The 22,857-nt window shown below is 55.0% G+C and overlaps 2 protein-coding genes and 2 long non-coding RNA genes across 14 annotated transcripts; 2 read left to right on the top strand and 2 right to left on the bottom strand.

Moving 5' to 3' along the window:
• Positions 1-41: 41 nt before the first annotated feature.
• TSEN34 (tRNA splicing endonuclease subunit 34) lies at positions 42-10,304 on the bottom strand. Of its 3 annotated transcripts, XM_077975982.1 has the most exons (7): positions 10,281-10,304; positions 4,457-4,528; positions 3,188-3,434; positions 2,637-2,880; positions 2,228-2,485; positions 1,273-1,416; positions 42-969 (listed from the first exon to the last, which is right to left on the bottom strand). In XM_077975982.1, the coding sequence occupies exons 3-7, from the start codon at positions 3,428-3,430 to the stop codon at positions 920-922; spliced, it is 939 nt and encodes a 312-aa protein (XP_077832108.1). In that variant the 5' UTR covers positions 3,431-3,434; positions 4,457-4,528; positions 10,281-10,304; the 3' UTR covers positions 42-919.
• Positions 1,409-3,487, top strand: LOC144337309 (uncharacterized). The gene is made up of 2 exons (XR_013410281.1): positions 1,409-1,834; positions 2,069-3,487. It is a non-coding gene; the product is annotated as an uncharacterized LOC144337309 (long non-coding RNA).
• Positions 5,099-22,848, top strand: MBOAT7 (membrane bound O-acyltransferase domain containing 7). 9 transcript variants are annotated; one of them, XM_028839285.2, is made up of 9 exons: positions 5,099-5,443; positions 6,272-6,350; positions 6,436-6,565; positions 7,478-7,604; positions 11,399-11,558; positions 13,881-14,241; positions 16,080-16,256; positions 19,221-19,362; positions 21,832-22,848. In XM_028839285.2, exons 2-9 carry the CDS (start codon positions 6,275-6,277, stop codon positions 22,360-22,362), a joined length of 1,704 nt encoding a protein of 567 aa, XP_028695118.2. In that variant the 5' UTR covers positions 5,099-5,443; positions 6,272-6,274; the 3' UTR covers positions 22,363-22,848. The 9 variants fall into 9 exon arrangements, with proteins under 9 accessions (XP_028695118.2, XP_077837687.1, XP_077837688.1 ...); XM_077981561.1 differs by having other exon boundaries at positions 5,099-5,602; XM_077981562.1 differs by having other exon boundaries at positions 5,099-5,700.
• Positions 21,417-22,848, bottom strand: LOC144337326 (uncharacterized). Its single transcript, XR_013410300.1, has 2 exons — positions 21,650-22,848; positions 21,417-21,502 (listed from the first exon to the last, which is right to left on the bottom strand). It is a non-coding gene; the product is annotated as an uncharacterized LOC144337326 (long non-coding RNA).
• Positions 22,849-22,857: the final 9 nt, after the last annotated feature.

Raw genomic sequence — 22,857 nt, 5'->3', positions numbered from 1 at the left:
GAATGTATTACACTGACAAAATAAACGTGACAAAATAAAACTGCATATTGATAAGATAAAGGTGAAATTATTGGAATAGTGGTAGTGTTCTAGTACTTTCTTAAGCAAAAACATGGATAAATGATTTCGTAAGTGCATATTTTATACATATACATGTGTTTTAGCTTTTATAAAAATTGCAGAATATAACAAATCCAAAAAAAGAGTCTAAAATATAAATGTATAGTATCAAAAAAATTCTCAACCACTACCCAGGCCATGAAAAAGCAGAATGCCTTCCAGAGTCATTCCTGACACTCTCCCCATGCTCTGAACTCCTAAAATTACAATACTCATTTCCTTTCACGATATATATACACACACATATATACACACACGTACGTGTGTGTATATTTACATATATACACACACATATATATACATATAGATTTTCAAGACAGGATCTTGCTCTGTCTCCCAGGCTGGAGTGCAGTGGTGCAATCACAGCTCACAGCAGCCTCAACTTCCCTAATTAGGGCTCAAGGGATCCCTAATTTTTTTAAAATTATTTTTTGTAGAGATGGGTATTACAGTGTTGCCAGAGCTGGTCTCAAACTCCTAGACTCAAGCGATCCTCCTGCCTTGGCCTCCAAAAGTTCTGTGGGATTACAGGTGTGGGCCATCATGCCCAGCCTATATTTTTATTTATAACCTTTGTATGCATCTGGGAAATTTTGTAGAAATCTTTTCAAAAGGAAGTTTAGTGCGGTAGAAAGAGTGCAGATTTAGGAGTGAGGAAAACCAATTTTGAAAGGCCAGGCCTGCTATTTACTAACTGTGTGACTTTGGGCAAGTCATTCCCCCTCCTCCAGGCCTTTTTCTCATCTGTATATGCAGATGAGACTATCCACCGGTTCCAGGTTTATCATAAACATTCAAATCATGAACATTTATATAACAAGTTTATTGAGATCTCCTGAGACTTAAACCCTGTAGAAAACAGATGAATCAAACCCAGGCCCCATTCTCAGGAAGCTCACAGTGTGAAAACAGGTAACTACAAAAACACAGCCAATAAGTGCTTTCAAACAAGGAAGAACATAAAAAGGATGTAGTGTTCGAAAACCTGGAATCAAAAACTAACCGCAGAGAAAGGTAGGAGGATGTTCTAGACTCCCAGAGAAGAGCTGGGGAACATCTAGAAAGGCTCTTGCTGCAGACACAGCCATGTCCCCCTAGGTCTTGGAGTTCACTGCAGGCTGGCCCATTGCAGGGAGGTGTAGACCACCTTACCATCAGGCTGCGGAGAACAGAGGAGCAGGGTCTTTCTGACGCTGGTTCCAAGGCGCCCAGCAGCAACCAGGTCCTGGAGTGGGATGGGGTCCTCCGGGGCCCAGCACTGAGCGATGTAGTGGGCATGGAAGCGGAGGGGGTCACCTAGGGGAGGGAGAGAAGCGCTGAAGCAGTGACCAATGGCAGAGGGCTGGATGCCACAGGAATGACCACTGGGAGGAGATTTGAGATCATTTCAGCAATCACTATGGATACTCTAAAACAGATGCTCTTGGACCCAACTATTCCGCTCTAGACTTTTTTTTTTTTTTTTTTGAGACGAAGTCTCGCTCTTGTTCCCCAGGCTGGAGTGCAATGGCACCATCTCAGCTCACTGCAACCTCTGCCCCCTGGGTTCAAGTGATTCTCCTGCCTCAGCCTCCTGAGTAGCTGGAAATACAGGCGCCTACCCACCACACCCAGCTAGTTTTAGTATTTTTAGTAGAGACGGGGTTTCACCATGTTGGCCAGGCTGGTCTCAAACTCCTGACCTCAGGTGATCCACCTGTCTCAGCCTCCCAAAGTGCTGGGATTACAGGCGTGAGCCATGGCGCCCAGCCTGATGTCTAACTACTTCTAAGCGAATCTTCTGGATCATAGTAAACATTTAATAAAAGTTGCTAAACTGCTTTCCCAATGAGTTCAGGAGCTCCAAAATGTTTCCTGTCCATCTATGAATTTCAGAGGCTAAGAGAAAGTGAGACAAAAAAAAAAAATGCAGCTGGGCCTGTAATCCCAGCACTTTGGGAGGCCGAAGTGGGAGGACTGCTTGAGCCCAGGAAACGGGACCAGCCTGAGCAACAATAGAGACCCCATCTCTATTAAGACAAAAAAAAAAAGAAAGAAAAAAAAAACGCAGAATACATTGGGATCGTATGGAAAGGCACAGCAACCAGAGGCCCCAACCCAAACTCACCAGGATAGACCAGGAAGTCACCTCCGAACTTGCCAGCCGCACTGAGGAAGAACCCTCTCTCCCACAGGTCTCTGTAAATGCTGTAGCGCAGCTCATGGGCAGGGCGGCCGGCGTGGGGCCAGTCTTTAGACTGGACACGCCAGTCCAGGGGCCTGGCCTTGACAGGTCGAGGCCTGGCAGTGGCCAGCTGGACAAGGAGAGCAGATCTGGGCAAGGGGGCTACCCCATTTGAGGGCTCTGCTTGGGAAGAGGAGGGACCTGGTGGGGAGTACAGAGAAGAGTTTGGTAAATCCAAGGGGCAAAGTCTTCTCACCCTCAGGGAGACCCAGGCACTGGATTCCCAGCTAAAATTTCCAAAAGATCTCTCCTCCCCTTCCCGTGGTTCGTGGACTCCACCTCCCATACTCACCGGCTTCCTCCTGCTCTCCCGAAGCCTGGCCATCACTGGTCTCGTTCTCTTTGGCAGCCTGGCTCGAGCCAGCCTCATGGCTCGAGCTGGCCCCTGAAGCCTGTTCTAGTTTCTGCTTCTTGGCAGCCTGGCCCTCCGTAATCTTCTCCAGGAGCTCCTGACGACGGGTCTCCCGAGCCTCAGCTGCCAAGGCGCTCTGCTCCTGGAAGCTCTCCTCTTGCTGGCGCTTGAAGGCTGTCAGGGCCTGAGAAGCACACGTCGCTGGAACCTCCAAGCTTACGGTCCCTTCGGAAGCCAGGAATCCTGACTCCCAGGCCCGGCTCCCACCGAACCCAGGGGTCCCGGCCCCGCCCCCTTATGATCCCACCAGGGATCCCGCCAAGGCGCTCTGCTCCTGGAAGCTCTCCTCTTGCTGGCGCTTGAAGGCTGTCAGGGCCTGAGAAGCACACTTCGCTGGAACCTCCAAGCTTACGGTCCCTTCGGAAACCAGGAATCCTGACTCCCAAGTCCCGCTCCCACCGAACCCAGACGTTCGAGCCCCGCCCCCTTACCAGGCTGTGGTGCTGAGGGTCTGGGCGCGGGGCGCTAACCAGAGTCACGGCGCCGATCTCGGCCAAGAGCCGCGCCTCTTCGGGCATCAGCAGCAGCGGGAGGCCCAGGCGCGAGTTCTGGCGGGGCCCGCGGGGCAGGGCGCCTACCGTGCGGCCCCCCACACCCAGGCGCTCCCGGAGGGCCTGCACCGCCTCGGCTCCCCACACCAGGGAGCGACCGTTCGCCACCTCCACCACTAGCATCCTCCTGCGGGAGCCGGGAAGCAAAGCAGTTACCGAAACGGCTGCGCGCCGCGGGCCACCGGAGCACAACCAAAGCCTCCGGGGTCTTGGCGAAGACCCGCCCCTAGTCCTCAGGGGGCGGGGCCTCGCTCAGCCGCCGTTCACCACCTGCTGGGCCGGAGCGCCAGGCCCCACCCCAGGGCGATCCCGCCAGGCCCCGCGGCCGCCGGAGACCGACCGGCAGCCCTCGCCCCTCGCCGCGTCCCCGGGGCCCTGCTCTACCCTTGTGACCCTGCAGTCGGCACCCGCTTTGTGCCCACACTGCCGTACCTACCATTGTGCCTTGGAGTCTCAAAAACAAACCTCCCCAAGCGCGGCGACACGCCCCCTTACAAAGGTCCATTTTGGCACCACCCTCTTGCAAAGTGGGCGTCCCCCTTCGGGTGCCCCCCTCAGGGGTCAGAAGCTCTCGAGGCTAAGGCACTGCCAAGGCCACACCCACTTCGGGACGCTCCGGCCTTGGCTCCTCCTCTTTCCGAACCACTGTGATTCGGCTTTCGGGTCTACAAGCGCTCAGACTCCAACAGTACAAAACCCTGCCCCCTTCAGAGCACAAGAATTGCGGCGGTCGGGCGTCCTTGGCTTCACCGAATCCGCAGCCCCGCCCCCTTCTCGAACGCGAGCAATTTGGCGTTCGGGTGTTCTCGGCTCGGCCGAATCCGTAGCCCCGCCTCCTGCCGGACGCCTGAGGTTCGGCATTCGGGCGTCATCGGCTCCCGGCAGTCCCGCAGGCTGTGGCCCCGCCCCCTCCGAGCGCCAGCGCACCCCCGATGGGGAGTTCCCGCCCGACGACCGAACCCCATAGCCGAAAGCCCCGCCCCCTGGGCACCCGCCGTCCGCTCTCCGCTCGGGCGGGCTCACCCCACTTGGGAGCGCTCAGTCCGCCTCCTTGCTTCCCTTCAGAATGTCCCACGGTCCACGGACAGAACCAGCGAGTCACCTCATAAACACTAACTCGCAGTCGAGGCGGAGCCACCCACTACGCACCGCGCCACGCGCTCCTTCCTCCACCCGCTCTTGCCGACCCTCTCGTCAACTTCGTCATCCCGCCCCGTCAGCGCCGGGGGGAGTCAGGACCCGCCCCTCGCAGGCTCGAAGCCCCGCCCTCTTCCCGCGGTGACCACTTTGGCCCCGCCCCACCGAGCGCACCTCCCTCTGCCGCTTCCTCTCCTCAGCTTGGGAACTTGAGGCTCGTCACCCTGGCCCCGTGCCCTAGGCGCACGCCGGCCCTCGGGGTTCCGCCCCTTTGAGGGCAAGCCGCTTTCGCCCCGCCCCCCTGTAAATCCTTATCAGCATCTCGCGAACCTGTTGACTCCGCCTATCATCCTAGCGTCCCTTGTACCCAACTATCTACGAAGTAAACCGAAGCATATGGCCCCACCCACATCCGGCCGAGTCTGTGGTCCCGCCCACATCGGAACAGTGACACTAAGGAATCGACTATCTCCGAAGAAAGCCGAAACATGTGGCCCCGCCCACAGTAGCCCCAGCGCTCCGTTCTCGACTATCTCCGAAGTGAGCCGAAGTTTGTGGCCCCGCCTCCCGTGAACTCAAGCTCCCGATTGTGCCCGAAGGAACCCGAACGGAGACCGCGCCTCATCCCTCACGCCGAGCTCCAGACCCCGCCTCCTTTCCGGATCCCGTCTGTCTCCCTTCGGGTCCAAAGCTTTTGGCTCCTCCTTGTTCCGAGCCCGAAGCCCTGCCCCTTCACGTTCTCGGGGCTCGGAGCCCGGTGTGGACCTGGACTCGAGTCCCGTTGTCGACTCGCGCTCCAGTCGCCTGCTCTGGGGCTCCTTCCCTGCCCGCCCGGGACCCTGACCGTGGCCTCATCCCCGCCCCGATCCGCGCGGCCCAGCGGGCGCCCAGAAGGAGCAGGCGGCGCGGGGGCGCGCTGCGCGGGGGAGGCGTGGCCGGAGCCGCAGCGGCCCGCGGGCTGGGACTGCTCGGCCGCCTCCTGCCCGGCGAGCAGCTCAGGTGGGCCGGGGTGGCGGCGCCCAGTGGCAAGGCGAGGTTACACGGCTGCAGGGTCTCTGCAGGCTGGTGGGTGCGGGGCGGCCCCGGAGGCGCGTTAGAGCTCGGGGCTGGCGCAACCGCCTGTGGATCTGCCGGGGATTGGATCCGACCCACGCTGGGGTGCGCGGGACGGGTTGGGGCTGGGCCTGGGCCTGGGGAGGGAAGGCTGTCCGATCCCCGGGTTCTCCGTAGGAGAGGGGTCTGGAGCTCCGAAGGAGGTGAGGCTGGAGGCCCGGGCTCCTCTGAGTGCTCGCGAAGGACAAGGGCTGGGGGGTCCGGATATCTGGTTTCACAAGGGCTGGGGGATGGGGGATCCAAAGAGGGGGTCTGGGTTCCTGGATCCTCGCTGGAAGAGGGGTCTCGGAGGTCTAGATTCCTGGGCTGTCGAAGAGGAAGGGTCTGGGAGGGGTGCTGTTTCTGGGTTTTAAAAAGGGACGTCTTCAAATCTGGGTCCCTAGTATGGGTGCAGGGAGTAACTTTGATTTCTGCCTTCGCAAAGGAGGCGCCTGGGTGCTGGGAGATCCCCACGCTTTCCTGGGTTCTCAAAGGAGAGGAGAGCTGGAGGCCTGTGCGCTCATAGGAGAGGGGCTGGGGGTGGATTCCTGTCTCCAAGGAGGAAGGGGCTGGAGTCCGGGTTCCTAGGTTCTCAAAGGAGAGGAGCTGAGTCTCGGACTCCATCATCCTCAAAAACTGGGGTCTAGAGGGCTGGGTTCCTGGATCCTGGAAGAGGGAGGAGGCAGGGGGCCTGGATTCCTGGGTTCTCACTGTGAATCTCTGCCCCTCCCCCAGACCATGTCGCCAGAAGAATGGACGTATCTAGTGGTTCTTCTTATCTCCATCCCCATCGGCTTCCTCTTTAAGAAAGCCGGTGAGTCAGGCTCCCTCCGCAGTGGAAAATAAAGGGGGGGACCCTCTGGAAGGTTCCAGGCTTATGCTGTCCCTTCCCCCTGCAGGTCCTGGGCTGAAGAGATGGGGGGCAGCTGCTGTGGGCCTGGGGCTCACCCTGTTCACCTGTGGCCCCCACACTTTGCATTCTCTGATCACCATCCTTGGGACCTGGGCCCTCATTCAGGCCCAGCCCTGGTGAGAATTTGGTGGAGGGAGGAGAGGGAGAGGAGGGCAGAGGAGGAAGCAACCTGTTTCCTCTTTGGGTCTTTTTCAGCTTCTGCCTCATCTCTGGCTGTCTGGCTGTCTCTTGTTGATCAGCTCCCTTCTCTGTTTCATGTTTTTTTTTTTTCTTTCTTTCTTTCTTTCTTTTTTGAGATGGAGTTTCGCTCTTATTGCCCAGGCTGGAGTTCAATGGTGCGATCTCAGCTCACTGCAACCTCCACCTCCCAGGTTCAAGCGATTCTCTTGCCCCAGCCTCTCGAGTAGCTGGGATTACAGGCATGCACCACCATGCCTGGCTAATTTTGTATTTTCAGTAGAGATGGGGTTTCTCCATGTTGGTCAGGCTGGTTTCGAACTCCTGACCTTGTGATCTGCCTGCCTCAGCCTCCCAAAGTGCTGGAATTACGGGCGTGAGCCACCACACCCAGCCTCTTCATCTGCTTTTCTTCCTCCCCCGCCTTCTGCATCTGGTCCCTGTGTGTTTGTCCCAGTCCGCTACATCCATGTCATGGAGAGAGGTGGATGGTGTGTCTGCTGGCCCTGCCACCGTTCATATTCATTCATATCCACCCCCCTCTTCTTGAGCCCTGGACCTTGGAAATAAAGAAAAAGTGGAGGAGTGCAGGGTCTTCACCTGAAGCTTCTCTGAATCTCGTTCTTCTCTGTTGCTGTGTGTTTCTGTGTGGCTGAGCCTCTTCTCCCCATTTCAATCATACTCATTCCGTCCCTACATCCACCCTCCAGTCCTCTCTCTCTGCCCTTCTGTGTTTCCGTCTCTGAATGAATGGGGAGAGTTGGGGGAGGATTGGTGGCTGGACTCGGGGAGTGGGTGGCCAAGGCCGAGACTTCTGTGCCCAACACAACGCACCTCCTGCTTTTGCCCAGCTCCTGCCACGCCCTGGCTCTGGCCTGGACTTTCTCCTATCTCCTGTTCTTCCGAGCCCTCAGCCTGCTGGGCCTGCCCACTCCCACGCCCTTCACCAATGCCGTCCAGCTGCTACTGACACTGAAGGTCAGACTCGGGGCTTGCCACTCCCCTCCAGCCTCCCTGTGGGCCCCTTCACCTCCCCACTTTACCTCCCCCTCCAGCCGCTCCGGGATTTTACCTCCTGCACACCCTGGGGGTGGGCTGCCACCACACTGCTGCCCTGGGCATGGGGTTCCCCATTCACATGCTCTTGGCAGGTCTTCACCTCCCAGCTCCTCCTGGGGTGAGGAAATAACCCATGTGGGGTAACAGTAGGTGCCATTGGGTGCTTGCTGTGAGCCAGAGGCCCAGCCAGGTGGTTTACCAACATGCTGTCCTTGAATCTCTGTAGCTAGCTATTCTGCAAAGGAGAAAAACCAGCTCTGGGGAAAAGGTACTTGTTGAAGGGCACAAAACTAGGGCATCCAGGTCTGGCTCCTAGTCACCTGGGAAGATGGGTGAAAACAGACTCCCAGGGCCCACCCCAGACCCACAGAGTCACAGTTTCCTACTGGAGGCTTATCTGTGAACACAGCGGTCATGCTAGGTAGGGAGCGGCCTCCACAGCCTTCAGCGTGCCCCGCGGGAGCTCAGCAGTGGCAGGAGTAGGTTGGATGAGAGAGGGGTTAGAGGAGGAGCATTTCAGGCCGTAGGGATGACGTGTGTGGAGGGGAGCAGGATGGGTTCACCTGCTGCACCAGCCACATCCGCTTTCTGGGAAGAGCAAAAGGGAATGGGCAGCAGGGCTGACACCATGCTAGGTCTGGCTGGCGACCGTGAGGACTTTGGACTTCCCACGGAGGACGGAGATCTGCTGGAAGAGGGGATCATTGGTTTGCTGCCAGAAGAGGCAATGTGACCAGTTTTAAATGTTTAAAAATACTTGTTCTGGCCGGGCGCGGTGGCTCACGCCTGTAATCCCAGCACTTTGGGAGGCTGAGGCAGGCGGATCACCTGAGGTGGGGAGTTTGAGACCAGCCTGACCAAAATGGAGAAACCCTGTCTCTACTAAAAATACAAAAAATTAGCTGAGCGTGGTGGCGCACGCCTGTAATCCCAGCTACTCGGGAAGCTGAGGCAGGAGAATTGCTTGAACCCAGGAGGCAGAGGTTGTGGTGAGCTGACATCACGCCATTGCACTCCAGCCTGGGTGACAAGAGTGAAACTCCGTCTCAAAAATAAATAAATAGAAATACTCGTTCTAGGCCAGGTGCGGTGGCTCACGCCTTTAATCACAACACTTTGGGAGGCTGATGCGGGTGGATTACCTGAGGTCAGGAGTTTGAGACCAGTCTGGCCGACATGGTAAAACTCCATCTCTACTAAAAATAAAAAAATGAGCCAGTGTGGTGGCTCACACCTGTAATCCCAGCTACTTGGGAGGTTGAGGCAGGAGAATTGCTTGAACCTGGAAGGTGGAGGTTGCAGTGAGCCAAGATCCCACCATCGCACTCCAGCCTGGGCCTCCCCGGGCGAGACTCCGTCTCAAAAAATAGAAATAAAAAAATACTCGTTCTGGATGCTGAGGGAGAATTGAAGTGGAACAGGGCAAGATGGAATGGACTCGGATAAAGGGATCCTCCTTTATCCTATATAAAGAGATCCAAATAAAAAGGATCCCTTTATCCAAGTCCAGGTGACAGACTGTGGTGCCTTGATACAGGCTGTCGGCTGTGGGTAGGTCTGAGCTGCAGCCGGAAATGCGCATTTAGGATGATTGAAGGAGTGGCCACCGTGTGGGCAGGATGTAGAAGAGCGAAAAGGGGTGGTGCCGGCTGGGCGCGGTGGCTCACGCCTGTAATCCCAGCACTTTGGGAGGCCGAGGTGGGTGGATCACGAGGTCGGGAGATCGAGACCATCCTGGCTAACATGGTGAAACCCCCGTCTCTACTAAAAATACAAAAAATTAGCCGGGCGTGGTGGCGGGTGCCTGTAGTCCCAGCTACTGGGGAGGCTGAGGCAGCAGAATGGGTGAACCCGGGAGGCGGAGCTTGCAGTGAGCTGAGATAGTGCCACTACGCTCCATCCTGGGTGACAGAGCAAGACTGCCTCAAAAAAAAAAAAAGGGGTGGTGCCTGAACCCCAGACCAGCAGCAGGAGCCGTTCCCAACTCATGGCCCAGGGGAAGTGGCTCAGGTTGTGGTACCTTGATGGAAAAAGGGTTGTGTAGGCCTGGTGCAGTGACTCATACTTGTATAATCCCAGCGCTTTGGGAGGTCATAGCGGGAGGATTGCTGGAGGCCAGGAGTTTAAGACCAGCCTGGGCAATATAGTGAGACTCTGTCTCTACAAAAAAAAATAAATTTTTTTTTTAAGACAGAATCTCGCTCTGTCACCCAGGCTGGAGTGCAGTGGTGTGATGTCACTGCAACCTCTGCCTCCCAGGTTCCAGCGATTCTCCCACCTCAGCCTCTCGAGTAGCTGGGACTATAGGCGCCCACCACCACACCTGGCTAATTTTTATATTTTTAGTAGAGACAGGGTTTCACCATCTTGGCCGGGCTGGTCTCAAACCCCTGACATCAAGTGATCTGCCCACCTAGGCCAACCAAAGTCCTGGGATTACAGGCATGAACCATCACATCACGCCAGGCCCTATATTTTTTTTTTTTTTTTTTTTTTTTTTGAGACGGAGTTTCGCTCTTGTTGCCCAGGCTGGGTGTAATAGCACGATCTTGGTTCACCACAACCTCCGCCTCCTGGGTTCAAGCAATTCTCCTGCCCCGGCTTCCCGAGTAGCTGGAATTACAGGCATGTACCACCATGCCCGGCTAATTTTTTGTATTTTTAGTAGAGACGGGGTTTCTCCTTGTTGGTCAGGCTGGTCTCAAACTCCTGACCTCAGGTGATCCGCCCACCTCAGCCTCCCAAAGTGCTGGGATTACAGGCGCGAGCCACCACACCCGGCCAACATTATTTTTTTTTAAAGGGTGAGTAGAGCCACCCACCTTGAAACGATCTGTCAAGGGTGATGGCCAGCCCAAGGCCATCTCACAAGGGAATAAAAGCCCTGCCCTCCCTCTCCTGACTTTGTCCGACTCCAGCCAGGGATTTCTATGGACAACCCAGCCACAAGCTGGAAGAATGAGATCTATTGATATAGGGTGGACCTTGGGACTGGTGGGAAAGGGTGGAGAGTACAACATATTCAGCTCAGTAGTGGAGATGAAAAGAGGCAACAGAGTCAAACTTAAGGGATTTCAAGGCAGGCCGATTACTTGAGGCCAGAAGTTCGAGACCAGCCTGGCCAGCTGAGGCATGAGAATTGCTTGAGTCCCCAGGAGGCAGAGGTTGCAGTGAGCCGACTGTGCCACTCTACTCCAGCCTGGGTGACAGAGCAAAACTTGTCTCAAAAAAAAAAAAAAAAAAAGAGATCGGATTTGGGGAGTGAGGGAGGTTTTGGGTTTGAACAATTTGGTGGCCTATTGTTTCAGGGGAGACACTAGAAGAGGATCTACTTTGTGGGGCGGGTAACATCGTCTTCCGTTTCCAGTGCATTTTGGGGTGCCTGGAGACATCCGAGTCTAAATGCCAATAAGCCACTTGATGGATAGGTCTGGGGCTGGGGTAGGGTTTGAGCGTCATCAGTGTGTGGATAGTATCGAAACCTCTGTGACTGCCTGAGAGCAGGTAAGGACAGAACAGGGAAGGCGGGGAGGAGGGCCTGGGACTGAGCCCTGGGGAGCACTGCCCAGCTAGAGGCGTTACACACAACCTAGATACGCAGAGCTGCGAGCATGCAGCACCCCTTGGCTGCAGAGGGCAGCAGCACAAGGGAGATGGGTGTGGGGAAGGGCCCAAAGTCTGACCTGGCCCCTTGCCCACCCCCTTCCGCCCAGCTGGTGAGCCTGGCCAGTGAAGTCCAGGACCTGCACCTGGCCCAGAGGAAGGAAATGGCCTCGGGTTTCAGCAAGGGGCCCACCCTGGGGCTGCTGCCCGACGTGCCCTCCTTGATGGAGACGCTCAGCTACAGTTACTGCTACGTGGGAATCATGACAGGTGAGTGGGCCTGCCCGGCAGCTCTGTCTCTCCGCCGCCCTGAGTGCCTGTTCTATGTTCCCGCCCTGCCCGGGGCGACCTCCATCCTAGCATCTGCTGCTGTGAGGGTGAGCATGTGTCTGGGTCTACGTCTCACGCCTCCGCTGGACCAGAGCTGCTTTGGGGTAGAAGCTGGCTGTTCTCAGCCTAAGTGATTCCTTGCTCTTCTCTTCTTCTGTAGCTTATGGGGAGCACAGAGAAGAGAGAAAGGAGGTAAAGATCTATGTCAACCTGATGTTTTTGCTGCCCAGATAACAAATATTCACAGCTTAGGGTCCACTTTCAGTTTAAGGAAATATTTTTCATCTGGGCGTGGGGACTGACGCCTATAATCTCAGCACTGTGGGAGGCTGAGGCCAGAGGATGGCTTGAGGCCAAGAGTTCAAGATCCACTTGGCCAATGTAGCAAGATCCCGTCTCTTTAATTTAAACCTTTATTTTAAAAAAATAAATAAATATAAAATTAAAAGGGCCGGGCGCAGTGACTCACGCCTGTAATCCCAGCACTTTGGGAGGCCGAGACGGGCAGATCTCCTAAGGTCAGGAGTTTGAGACCAGCCTGTCCAACATGGTGAAACCCCATCTCTATTAAAAATACAGAAATTAGCCGGGCATGGTGGTGTGCGCCTGTAATCCCAGCTACTTGGGAGGCTGAGACAGGAGAATCGCTTGAACCCAGGAGGCAGAGGTGCAGTGAGCCGAGATTGCACCACTGCACTCCAGCCTGGGCAAAAGAGCAAGATTCCGTCTCAAAAAATATATATGTATGTTGGCCAGGCGCGGTGGTCTGTAATCCCAGCACTTTGGGAGGCCGAGGCAGGTGGATTACAAGGTCAGGAGATCGAGACCATCCTGGCTAACACAGTGAAACCCCGTCTCTACTAAAAATACAAAAAATTAGCTGGGCGTGGTAGCGGGCACCTGTAGTCCCAGCTACCCGGGAGGCTGAGGCAGGAGAATGGTGTGAACCTGGGAGGCAGAGCTTATAGTGAGCCAAGATTACGCCACTGCACTCTAGCCTGGACGACAGAGCGAGACTGCATCTCAAAAAAGTGTATATATATGTATACATATTTATATATATAATATGTGTGTGTGTGCGTGTATATATATATGTGTATATATATGTATATATATGTGAAATTTTAAAAAAATTTTCATTAATGTTTACCTCATCAAAGTTTTTTTTCCAATAACAGCTCTAGGGAACTCTAATTCACATAGTCATCCACTTAAAACATACAACTCTCTTGGCTTCTTTGATTTCCTGAAAAATAAAAAAAAGAAAAGAAAAACCAACATACAACTCCCTGATTTTTAGTATATCCACGGAGTTGTGCAAACATGACCACTGTGTAGTGTATTTTCAGAACAATTTCATACCCTGCAAAGAAACCCCATATCCGTCATCCCCCAAACCTCCATCCATCCCTGGAAACCAGTAATTGACTTTCTATCTGTAAAGATTTGCCTGTTCCGGACATTGTACTTACACATGGAATCACACAATATGTGGTCTTATTTATTTATTTTAATTTTTTTTTTTTTTTTTTTTTTAACTTTCCATGCTACATTGACCTAAACATATGGTCTTTTGTGAACATACAAAAATTTTAACCCTGGTCCCTTCTGTGAATCACACTGCTTCCTCCCTAGGCCAGATCACCATCATGTAGCTAAAGTTCCACAACTATCTCCTAGTTTCTTTCCTTCCTCCCTTCCTCCCTTCCTCCCTCCTTCCCTCCCTCCCTCCCTCCCTCCTTCCCTCCTTCCCTCCTTCCCTCCTTCCCTCCTTCCCTGGCTGGAACGCAGTAGCACAGTCACTGCTCGCTGCAGCCTGGGCTCAAACGATCCTCCCGCCTCAGCCCCCCCAGTAGCTGGGATTACAGGTGCCCTCCACCACACCTGGCTAATTTTTATTTTTTGTAGTGATGGGGTCTTGCCGTTTTGCCCAGACTGGTCTCGAACTCTTGGGCTCAAGCAGTCCTCCCAGCTAAGCCTCCCAAAGTGCTGGGATTCCAGGTGTGAGCCACCGCGCCAGCCCCTCTTTCTAATTTTCTATCACTGTCTGTGTCTCTCTGAGTTTCTTGTTCCCCTGTCTCTCGTTCCTTATCCCCATCTCTCTGGGTCTCTGTCCCTACCCTTGGGGTCTCCCCGGCGCCCAGTCTCTGCCCCTCTCTCTCCCTCTTCCCACCTTCCCTCCAAGCTCCCTCTCCTCCTCCTGCAGACTGGAGCTCTGCCCAGCTGCCTGTCTGACGGCGGCCCTCCCTCCCCGCCCCACAGGCCCGTTCTTCCGCTACCGCACCTACCTGGACTGGCTGGAGCAGCCCTTCCCGGGGGCCGTGCCCAGCCTGCGGCCCCTGCTGCGCCGCGCCTGGCCGGCCCCGCTCTTCGGCCTGCTGTTCCTGCTCTCCTCCCACCTCTTCCCGCTGGAGGCCGTGCGCGAGGACGCCTTCTACGCCCGCCCGCTGCCCGCCCGCCTCTTCTACATGATCCCCGTCTTCTTCGCCTTCCGCATGCGCTTCTACGTGGCCTGGATTGCCGCGGAGTGCGGCTGCATTGCCGCCGGCTTCGGGGCCTACCCCGTGGCCGCCAAAGCCCGGGCCGGGGGCGGCCCCACCCTCCAATGCCCACCCCCCAGCAGGTCAGGCGGCGCGAGGGAGGCTTCCCAAGACCCAGCAGCCCCCACCTCCAAGGGCTGGCTCTGCCCCTAGCAGGGAGGAGAGCGGGGAGCAAGGGGCTAGGGCCACCATCTTTTTGTTAGCAGAGTGTCGCCCCCTTGGCAACCACGGCCTGCCAGCCCCTGTCGGTAGGGAAAAGACCCCTGGTACTGACAGATGCCCCTTGTTGCTAGCGCTTGTCACCCCGCAGTATGGTGAACTGCCCCCTGTCGCTAGGAAAAGGTGGTAACTTAGCAACCCTGTGCCACCCCTCTGTTGCCACGGAAGTGTCACCCCCCAGAACCAGGTTGTTCCTGCTTGCTGGGGATGCCATCCTTTGGTAGTGGTGGGTCACCCTCTGTTGCTAGGGAAACGGTTCCCTAGCAACGGAACACTGCTATTTGCTAGGGAAGCAGGATCCCTAGCAACAGTAGTTCACCTCCTTTTTGCCAGGAGTTTTGCTCTGTTGCTGCAGATATGGCTCCCCCTGCACTGCGCCTTTGTTGCTAGGAGCTAGCACTGCTCCATCCCATGTGGGATATCCTCACATGGCAGCCCTCAGCTGCCCTCTGTTTGCAAGGAAATAGCAATTTCCAATCCCTGACCAGTGCTGTTCCCCAGCAGAGGGCATGCCATTCCTACCAACTACGGTTACACTGTTGCTAAGGAAGCCAAACCTCCCCCTGGTAACTATGGGTTGACCCTTGTTGCCAGAGAGGCTCCACCCCCCACCCCCCAGCACCGGTATTGCTAGGCAAGTAGCACGGCCGTAGCTGTGGACTCTCTTGTGGCTAAGGAAGCATTGCCCCCGTGTTGCTAGGGAAATGGCACCCCCAGCAACCAGGAGTAGACTGCTCTTGCGTTCCTCGCAGCTGCAGTCAGCCTTCCCCCAGGGGCTTGGACTGCAGCTGGGGGAACAGCCCGTCGATGTAAATGATGAACTACTCCCTGCTAGGGTTGTCCCCTAGTCGTCACCAACTGCCATTCTGTCACGTGTGACACCCCCACGTGAATTTATTACCACTGCCCTAATAACCATGCTCTGATCTCCAGCTGCTAGAGAGACGATGTCCCCCCAGTGAATCCAAGCAGGAATTGAAGGTTTTTCTAAATCTGCTGGGTCCCCACCCCTAAAGGATGGCTCCCCTCCCATCATCAGAGGCCACCAAGGCTTCATATGGGCCAACGTTTCCCACTGCTGGGGCTGTCGGCATGAGTGACGAGGGAACCACTGTATTGTTAGAAGTGACACTTCTCCAACAATCACTGCGACCAGGAAAAAGTCCCTTTCTAAAAGCCTTTCTAAACATCCTAGGCCTTGTTGCTAAGGAATGCCTTTTCCTTAGCAACAAAGATCATGGGGACCCCACTGGTGCCTGGAACATCTCCCTAGCAACCATGAAGCACCTTGTTATGAGGGATGATAATCACAACTTCCCTAGCAACTGCAGTGTCCGACGATTTAGAAGGGACCATCCTTGGAGGCTTCTCTGAACATACTGAGCTTGGTTGCTTAAAGGACTCATAGCTTAGCAACCATAGCCCTTCAAGGCTTTTCATGGCTGTGGCAGGCCCCATTAGGTACCAAAAGAAGCAGCAGCCCATTGTCAGTGAACTGTACCACCCGGCCCAACCATCGTCCTCCCCTACAGGCACCCTCTGGGCCCCCCTCCCTTGTTGCCCTAGCAAGTCTGACAGCCAGAAGGCCATTGCCTGGCCAGGATCCCTTCCTTAGCATCCGGGGCTGGGACACTAGCAGGCGTCGGGAGGGGGCCTGGCTGAGCTGCATGTCTGTCCCCCACCCTCATCCTCCACCCCCCAGTCCGGAGAAGGCGGCTTCCCTGGAGTATGACTATGAGACCATCCGCAACATCGACTGCTACGGCACAGATTTCTGCGTGCGGGTGCGCGATGGCATGCGGTACTGGAACATGACGGTGCAGTGGTGGCTGGCGCAGTATATCTACAAGAGCGCACCTGCCCGTTCCTATGTCCTGCGGTGAGTGAGTCCCACCAGCCTCAGGTGACACTGCAGAACTACATCACCCAGCAAGCCCCAGGGTAGCCTGCAGCTTCCCTGGCTGGGCTCCTGCCCCGGAGGCTCATGGGAGTTGTAGTTTGTTTAGCCTGGTTTTGCCCTGCCTCTGATTAGTGGCAGCATGCTGGTGTAAAACCATTCCCCCTCTCTGGGCCTCAGTTTCTACTTCTGTAAAGTCAGCCTCACTTGACAGAAGCAATGTACTGAGTCCTGTGGACTCAACAGCCAGCCTTCCTGGAATCTTGGCCATCCAGGTTATGGAGAAACCTTGAGGAGTTAGTTGACCTCTTAGTTGCCTCAAGTGTTAAATGGAGTGAATGCTATTTATTACTGGTGTCATAGGTAGATAGAAGGACTAAATGCGATAAAATGTGAAATGTATTTAATGTGAGGCCTGACAGGTAAGTGCGTGCTACGTATTCGTTTTTATTGTTTTTCATTCTTCCAGTATTTCTTGAGTGGAGACTCTGTGCTTAATATTGTTATCTGTGCAGCCTTTAGAAGCAGAAACTCAGGCCAGGCACGGCAGCTCACGCCTGGAATCCCAGCACTTTGGGAGGCCCAAGTAGGTGGATCATGAGGTCAGGAGTTCAAGACCAGCCTAACCAGCATGGTGAAACCCTGTCTCTACTAAAAATGCAAAAATTAGCCAGACGTGTGGTGCGCACCTGTAATCCCAGCTACTTGTGAGGCTGAGGCAGGAGAATCGCCTGAACCCAGGAGGCGGAGGTTGCAGTGACCTGAGATCATGCCACTGCACTCCACCCTGAGCGACAGAACGAGACTTTGTCTCAAAAGAAAAAGGCCGGGCGTGGTGGCTCACGCCTGTAATCCCAACACTTTGGGAAGCCGAGGCAGGCGGATCACGAGGTCAGGAGATTGAGACCATCCTTGTTAACATGGTGCAACCACATCTCTACTAAAAATACAAAAAATTACCTGGGCGTGGTGGTGCGCACCTGTAGTCCCAGCTACTCGGGAGGCTGAGGCAGGAGAATGGCTTGAACCCGGGAGGTGGAGGTTGCAGGGAGCCGGCATCTCGCCACTGCACTCCAGCCTAGGCAACAGAGCGAGACTCCGTCTCAAAAAAAAAAAAAAAAAGAAGTAGAAACTCATAGCCAGGCGCGGTGGCTCACACCTGTAATCCCAGCAATTTGGGAGGCCCAGGCAGGTGGATCACTTTGAGGTCAGGGCAATATGGTGAAGACCAGCCTGGGCAATATGGAGAAACCCCTTCTCTACTAAAAATACAGAAAATTAGCTGGGCATGGTGGCAGGCGCCTGTAATCCCAGCTACTCAGGAGGCTGAGGCAAGAGAATCACTTGAACCCAAGAGGCGGAGGTTGCAGTGAGCCGAGGTCACCTGGGCAACAGAGCGAAACTTCGTCTCAAAATAAAATAAAAGAGGCTGGGCGCGGTGGCTCACGCCTGTAATCCCAGCACTTTGGGAGGCCGAGGTGGGCGGATCACAAGGTCAGGAGATCGAGACCATCCTGGCTAACATGGTGAAACCCCATCTCTACTAAAAATACAAAAAATTAGCCAGGCGAGGTGGCGGGCGCCTGTAGTCCCAGCTGCTCGGGAGGCTGAGGCAGGAGAACAGCATGAACCCGGGAGGCAGAGCTTGCAGTGAGCTGAGATCGCGCCACTACACTCCAGCCTGGGCAACAGAAAAGACTCTATCTCAAAAAAATAAAAAAGTAAAAAAGCAAAAATTAATTAATCAATTAAATTAAATTAAAGGCGGAAGGGGAAGACCCAGCAGGAGTAAGTTTTGGGAGTAAGAAGCATGAGGACACAGGGCTTGGGTTTTAGTCTGATTGACTTTGAGGTGACTATTAGATTTCCAGCTGAGGTTATTGGATATATGATTATGTGATTCTGACGCTTAAGGGAAAAGTCGCTCTTGAAAGGGGACGCTTGAGTGGCATTAGGTGTAAATTATACCTTTAAAAATTTTTATTATTATTTATTGTTATTATTATTTTGATGCTTGGTCACCCAGGGTGAAGTGCAGTGGTGTGATCTCAGCTCACTGCAACCTCCATTTCCTGGGTTCAAGTGATTCTCATGCCAAGAGTAGATGCAGGGTTTCGCCATGTTGGCCAGGCTAGTCTCGAACTCTTGGCCTCAAGTGATCCGCCTGCCTCGGCCTCCCAAAGTGCTGGGATTACAGGCGTGAATCACCATGCCTGGCCAAAATTTTTTAATTCATTTTTTTTTTTTTTTTACTTTTTAAAAAATACAGAGAGATGAGGTCTCGCTGTGTTGACCAGGCTGTTCTCAAACTCCTGGCCCCAAGCAGTCCTCCCATCTCAGCCTGCCAAAGTGCCAGGATTACAAGCATGAGCCACTGCATCTGGCCAGGTATACAGGTGATACTTAAAGCTCTGGGGCTGAGGCCAGGTCAAAGCCCAGAGCACCCCAGTGTTTACACAAGTGCTTCTCAACTGGGGGCAGTTGTGCTGCTGCTGCACCCCCAGGAGACACGTGGAAATCCCTGGAGACATTTTGTTTTAACTGGAAGGTGCTAGTGGGATGTAGTGGGTGGAGGCCAGGGATGCTCCTAAACACCTTAAAATGCACAGGATTCATCCTTTTTGTTTATTTTACAGCTGAAGTGAAGTGGCATGATCTCGGCTCACTGCAACCTCCCCCTCCCGGGTTCAAGCGATCCTCCTGCCTCAGCCCCCCTAGTACCTGGGATTACAGGCACGTGCTACCATGCCAGGCTAATCTTTGTATTTTTAGTAGAGATGGGGTTTTGCCATGTTGGCCAGGCTGGTCTTGAACTCCTGACCTCGGGTGATCCACCTGCCTCGGCCTCCCAAAGCGCTGGGATTACAGGTGTGAGCCACCACACCGGCCAGAGGTTTTTTTTTTGTTTTTTTTTTTTTAATCATCCGGTTACTTTTGTGCTTCTAGCACTCAGATGTGTCTGAGGGGCAAGCCAGTGACCACGACAGGGAAGACCTCCCCCAGGTCACCATCTGGGCAAAGCTCACTGATAGATACACAGATGGACAGTGAGATGGACAGCGATTTCTCTGTCGTTGATAAAGATGGGGTGAGAGCCTGACTCTGTAGGTCTTCAAGGGTTAGGGAATTAAATTGACGGGTATATGAGGAGAGGGGACCAAGACTCTGGGTCCCAAAAGAGGAGGCGACCGAGGCTGGAGATTTCCGAGTCTTCAGGAGGCGGGAATTATATTTTTGAATCCCTGAAGGAAGAAGAGGCTGGGACTCTGGGTCCTGAGGGAAAGGATGAGAGGGATTCTGGGTGGGAGGGGATGAACTGGGCCCTAAAAAGAAAGGAGTAGAGACTCCTGGGGCCCTGAGGGAGGAAGGGGGACAGGCTTCCGAAATCCTGAGCTCCTGAAGGAAGAGGGGACCTGGGCTGTATAGAGGAATGGGGGGCTGGGGGCTCCTGGTTTCTTTTTTTGTTGTTGTTGAGGCAGAGTTTCACTCTTGTTGCCCAGGCTGGTGTGCAGTGGCACAATCTCAGTTCACTGCAACCTCTGCCTCCCGGGTTCAAGTGATTCTCCTCTGCCTTAGGCTCCCAAGTAGCAGAGATTACAGGCGCCTGCCACCACGTCAGGCTAATTTTTGTATTCTTAGTAGAGACAGGGTTTCACCTGTTGGCCAGGCTGGTCTCAAATCGAACTCCTGCCCTTTTTTTTTTTAAGACTGAGTCTCACTCTGTCGCCCAGGTTGGAGTGCAGTGGTGCGACCTCCGCTCACTGCAACCTCCACCTCCCAGTTTCAAGTGATTCTCCTGCCTCAGCCTCCTGAGTAGCTGGGATTACAGGCACACATTACCACGCCCAGCTAATTTTTTGTATTTTTAGTAGAGACGGGGTTTCATTGTGTTAGCCAGGATAGTCTCGATCTCCTGACATCATGATCCGCCCACCTCGGCCTCCCAGATAGCTGGGATTACAGGTGTGAGCCACAGCGCCTGGCCCTTTTTTCTTTTTTTTAATAGAGATGGAGTTTCACTATGTTGCCCAGGCTGGTCTTGAACTCCTGGCGTCAAGCAGCCCTCCCACCTCAGCCTCCCAAAGTGCCGCGATTACAGGCGCCAGCCGTTGCCCCAGCCTCCGCACTCTTGAAGAACCAGAAAACCAGTGGTCTTCCCTTCTCAAGAAAACAGGACTTGGCCAGGTGCAATGTAATTCCAGTATTTTGGGAGGCCAAGGTGAGAGGATCACTTAAGCTCAGGAGTTCGAGACCAGCCTGGGCAACACAGCAAGACGCCATCTCTACAAAGAAAAAAAAGAGGCCGGGTGCAATGGCTCACGCCTGTAATCTCACACTTTGGGAGGCCGAGGCAGATGGATCACAAGGTCAGGAGATCAAGACCATCTCGGCCAATGTGGTGAAACCCCATCTCTACTAAAAATACAAAAATGGCTGGGCACGGTGGCTCACGCCTGTAATTCTCACACTTTGGGAGGCCGAGGCAGGCGGATCACAAGGTCAAGAGATCGAGACCATCCTGGCCAACATGGTGAAACCCCGTCTTTACCAAAAATACAAAAATTAGCCAGGCGTGGTGGCACACACCCGTAGTCCCCGCTGCTCGGGAGGCTGAGGCAGGAGAATCACTTGAACCCAGGAGGTGGAGGTTGCAGTGAGCCGAGATTGCGCCACTGCACTCCAGCCTGGGTGACACAGCGAGACTCCGTCTGAACAACAACAAAAAAATACAAAAATTAGCTGGGTTTGGTGGCACTTGCCTGTAATCCCAGCTACTTGGGAGGCTGAGGCATGAGAATCACTTGAACCTGGGAGGCGGAGCTTGCAGTGAGCTGAGATCCGGCCACTGCACTCCAGCATGGGTGACAGAGCGGGACTCTGTCTCAAAAACAAACAAACAAAAAAAAAACCATTGGGCTGAAGAATTAGACTTGTTGGTCCTGGGAGAGGAAGGGCAGTGGAACATAAAATGTTAAATCTTTAAAGGAGGAGAGGGTCTTCATAGGACTGTGAGTGTGTATGGGAGGCTGCGAGCTCCTGGATCCCTGAAGGAGACCTATCGCCTCCTCCGCTTTCTGGAGCTAGGGGCATGGTTCTGAGCAGGGAGGGCCTGGGGCCTGGTCTCCTGGATCTGAGGGAGGAGGGAGGTGGGGTCTGGACTCCTGGGTCTGAGGGAGGAGGGGCTGGGGGCCTGGACTCCTGGGTCTGAGGGAGGAGGGGCTGGGGGCCTGGACTCCCGGGTCTGAGGGAGGAGGGGCTGGGGGTCTGGACTCCCGGGTCTGAGGGAGGAGGGGCTGGGGGCCTGGACTCCCGGGTCTGAGGGAGGAGGGGCTGGGGACCTGGACTCCCGGGTCTGAGGGAGGAGGGGCTGGGGCCTGGACTCCTGGTCTGAGGGAGGAGGGGCTGGGCCTGGACTCCTGGGTCTGAGGGAGGAGGGGCTGGGGTCTGGACTCCTGGTCTGAGGGAGGAGGGGCTGGAGCCCGGGACTCCTGGATCTGGGGTCAGTGGGCACTGGGGACCTGGACTCGCAGGTCCTGACTCCCAGCCTCCTCCTCAGGAGCGCCTGGACCATGCTGCTGAGCGCCTACTGGCACGGCCTCCACCCGGGCTACTACCTGAGCTTCCTGACCATCCCTCTGTGCCTGGCTGCCGAGGGCCGGCTGGAGTCAGCCCTGCGGGGGCGGCTGAGCCCAGGGGGCCAGAAGGCCTGGGACTGGGTGCACTGGTTCCTGAAGATGCGCGCCTACGACTACATGTGCATGGGCTTCGTGCTGCTCTCCTTGGCCGACACGCTTCGGTACTGGGCCTCCATCTACTTCTGTATCCACTTCCTGGCCCTGGCAGGGCTGGGGCTGGGGCTGGCTTTGGGTGGGGGCAGCCCCAGCCGGCGGAAGGCAGCATCCCAGCCCACCAGCCTTGCCCCAGAGAAGCTCCGGGAGGAGTGAGCTCCGTGACGCTCCCTCTGCCAGCTGGTCCCGGGAATTCTGTGAACCAGGCCGCTGTCTCCTCCCCAGAAAGAGTCCTTACCTTGGAGAGGGTCCTGGAGAGAATTTCCTTTTCCCCAGCTAAATACTCTGCCTGCAACTGAAGCAGACCCGGGGGTGTCCTCCCTGCCCTCCGCCCAGGGACCACCTCCACTCCTACAAAATCAAAGTTTTGTCCGGACAAGAGTCTCGTGGGCCCCTGCTCCAGCTTCTGGGTATCCAGAGAGCGCTGCACTTCCCCAAAACGGAAGGGGCCCCTGGGCAGTGGGTTTTGGACAAATTCCCTTTCTTTGCATCCACAATGTGGGGTCAGAGCTTGGGGGCAGGTCCTGGGAATGGGAAGCTTCTTCCTTGTGTCTTTCGCTCCACTTTTAGCTCATGGCACCGATATTGCAGACTTGGAAGGAAGCATAAGTTTCCCATTTCACAAAGGGGAAACTGAGGTGCAGATGCGCGGGCCTGGGGACGGCCGTCCCATGGCTTCCATCTGAGCCACCTCGGGGCCCCAACGCTCCTGGCACCCTCTTCTCATCCCTTGGCCTATGACAGGTCACCACGTGTAAATCTTTCCCAATAAAGTGTTGCACAAAGGCATTGTG

The sequence above is a fragment of the Macaca mulatta genome, chromosome 19 (assembly GCF_049350105.2).
Source record: "Macaca mulatta isolate MMU2019108-1 chromosome 19, T2T-MMU8v2.0, whole genome shotgun sequence".
Taxonomy (NCBI): Eukaryota; Metazoa; Chordata; class Mammalia; order Primates; family Cercopithecidae; genus Macaca; species Macaca mulatta.
Note: the sequence above shows the minus strand (reverse complement) of the source record. Positions and strands in the feature narration are given on the sequence as shown.

Excerpts from the sequence above, each read along its gene's own strand:
- MBOAT7 (XM_028839285.2), top strand. The coding sequence starts at position 6,275 with ATGTCGCCAGAAGAATGGACGTATCTAGTGGTTCTTCTTATCTCCATC. Across the intron at positions 6,351-6,435 it reads CTTCCTCTTTAAGAAAGCCG|GTCCTGGGCTGAAGAGATGG; the intron begins GTGAGTCAGGCT and ends TTCCCCCTGCAG. Across the intron at positions 19,363-21,831 it reads CTGTCGTTGATAAAGATGGG|GAGCGCCTGGACCATGCTGC; the intron begins GTGAGAGCCTGA and ends CCTCCTCCTCAG.
- TSEN34 (XM_077975983.1), bottom strand. Across the intron at positions 2,881-3,187 it reads ACCCTCAGCACCACAGCCTG|GCCCTGACAGCCTTCAAGCG; the intron begins GTAAGGGGGCGG and ends TGTGCTTCTCAG. Across the intron at positions 970-1,272 it reads CTGTTCTCCGCAGCCTGATG|GGTTTAAGTCTCAGGAGATC; the intron begins GTAAGGTGGTCT and ends TGTTTTCTACAG.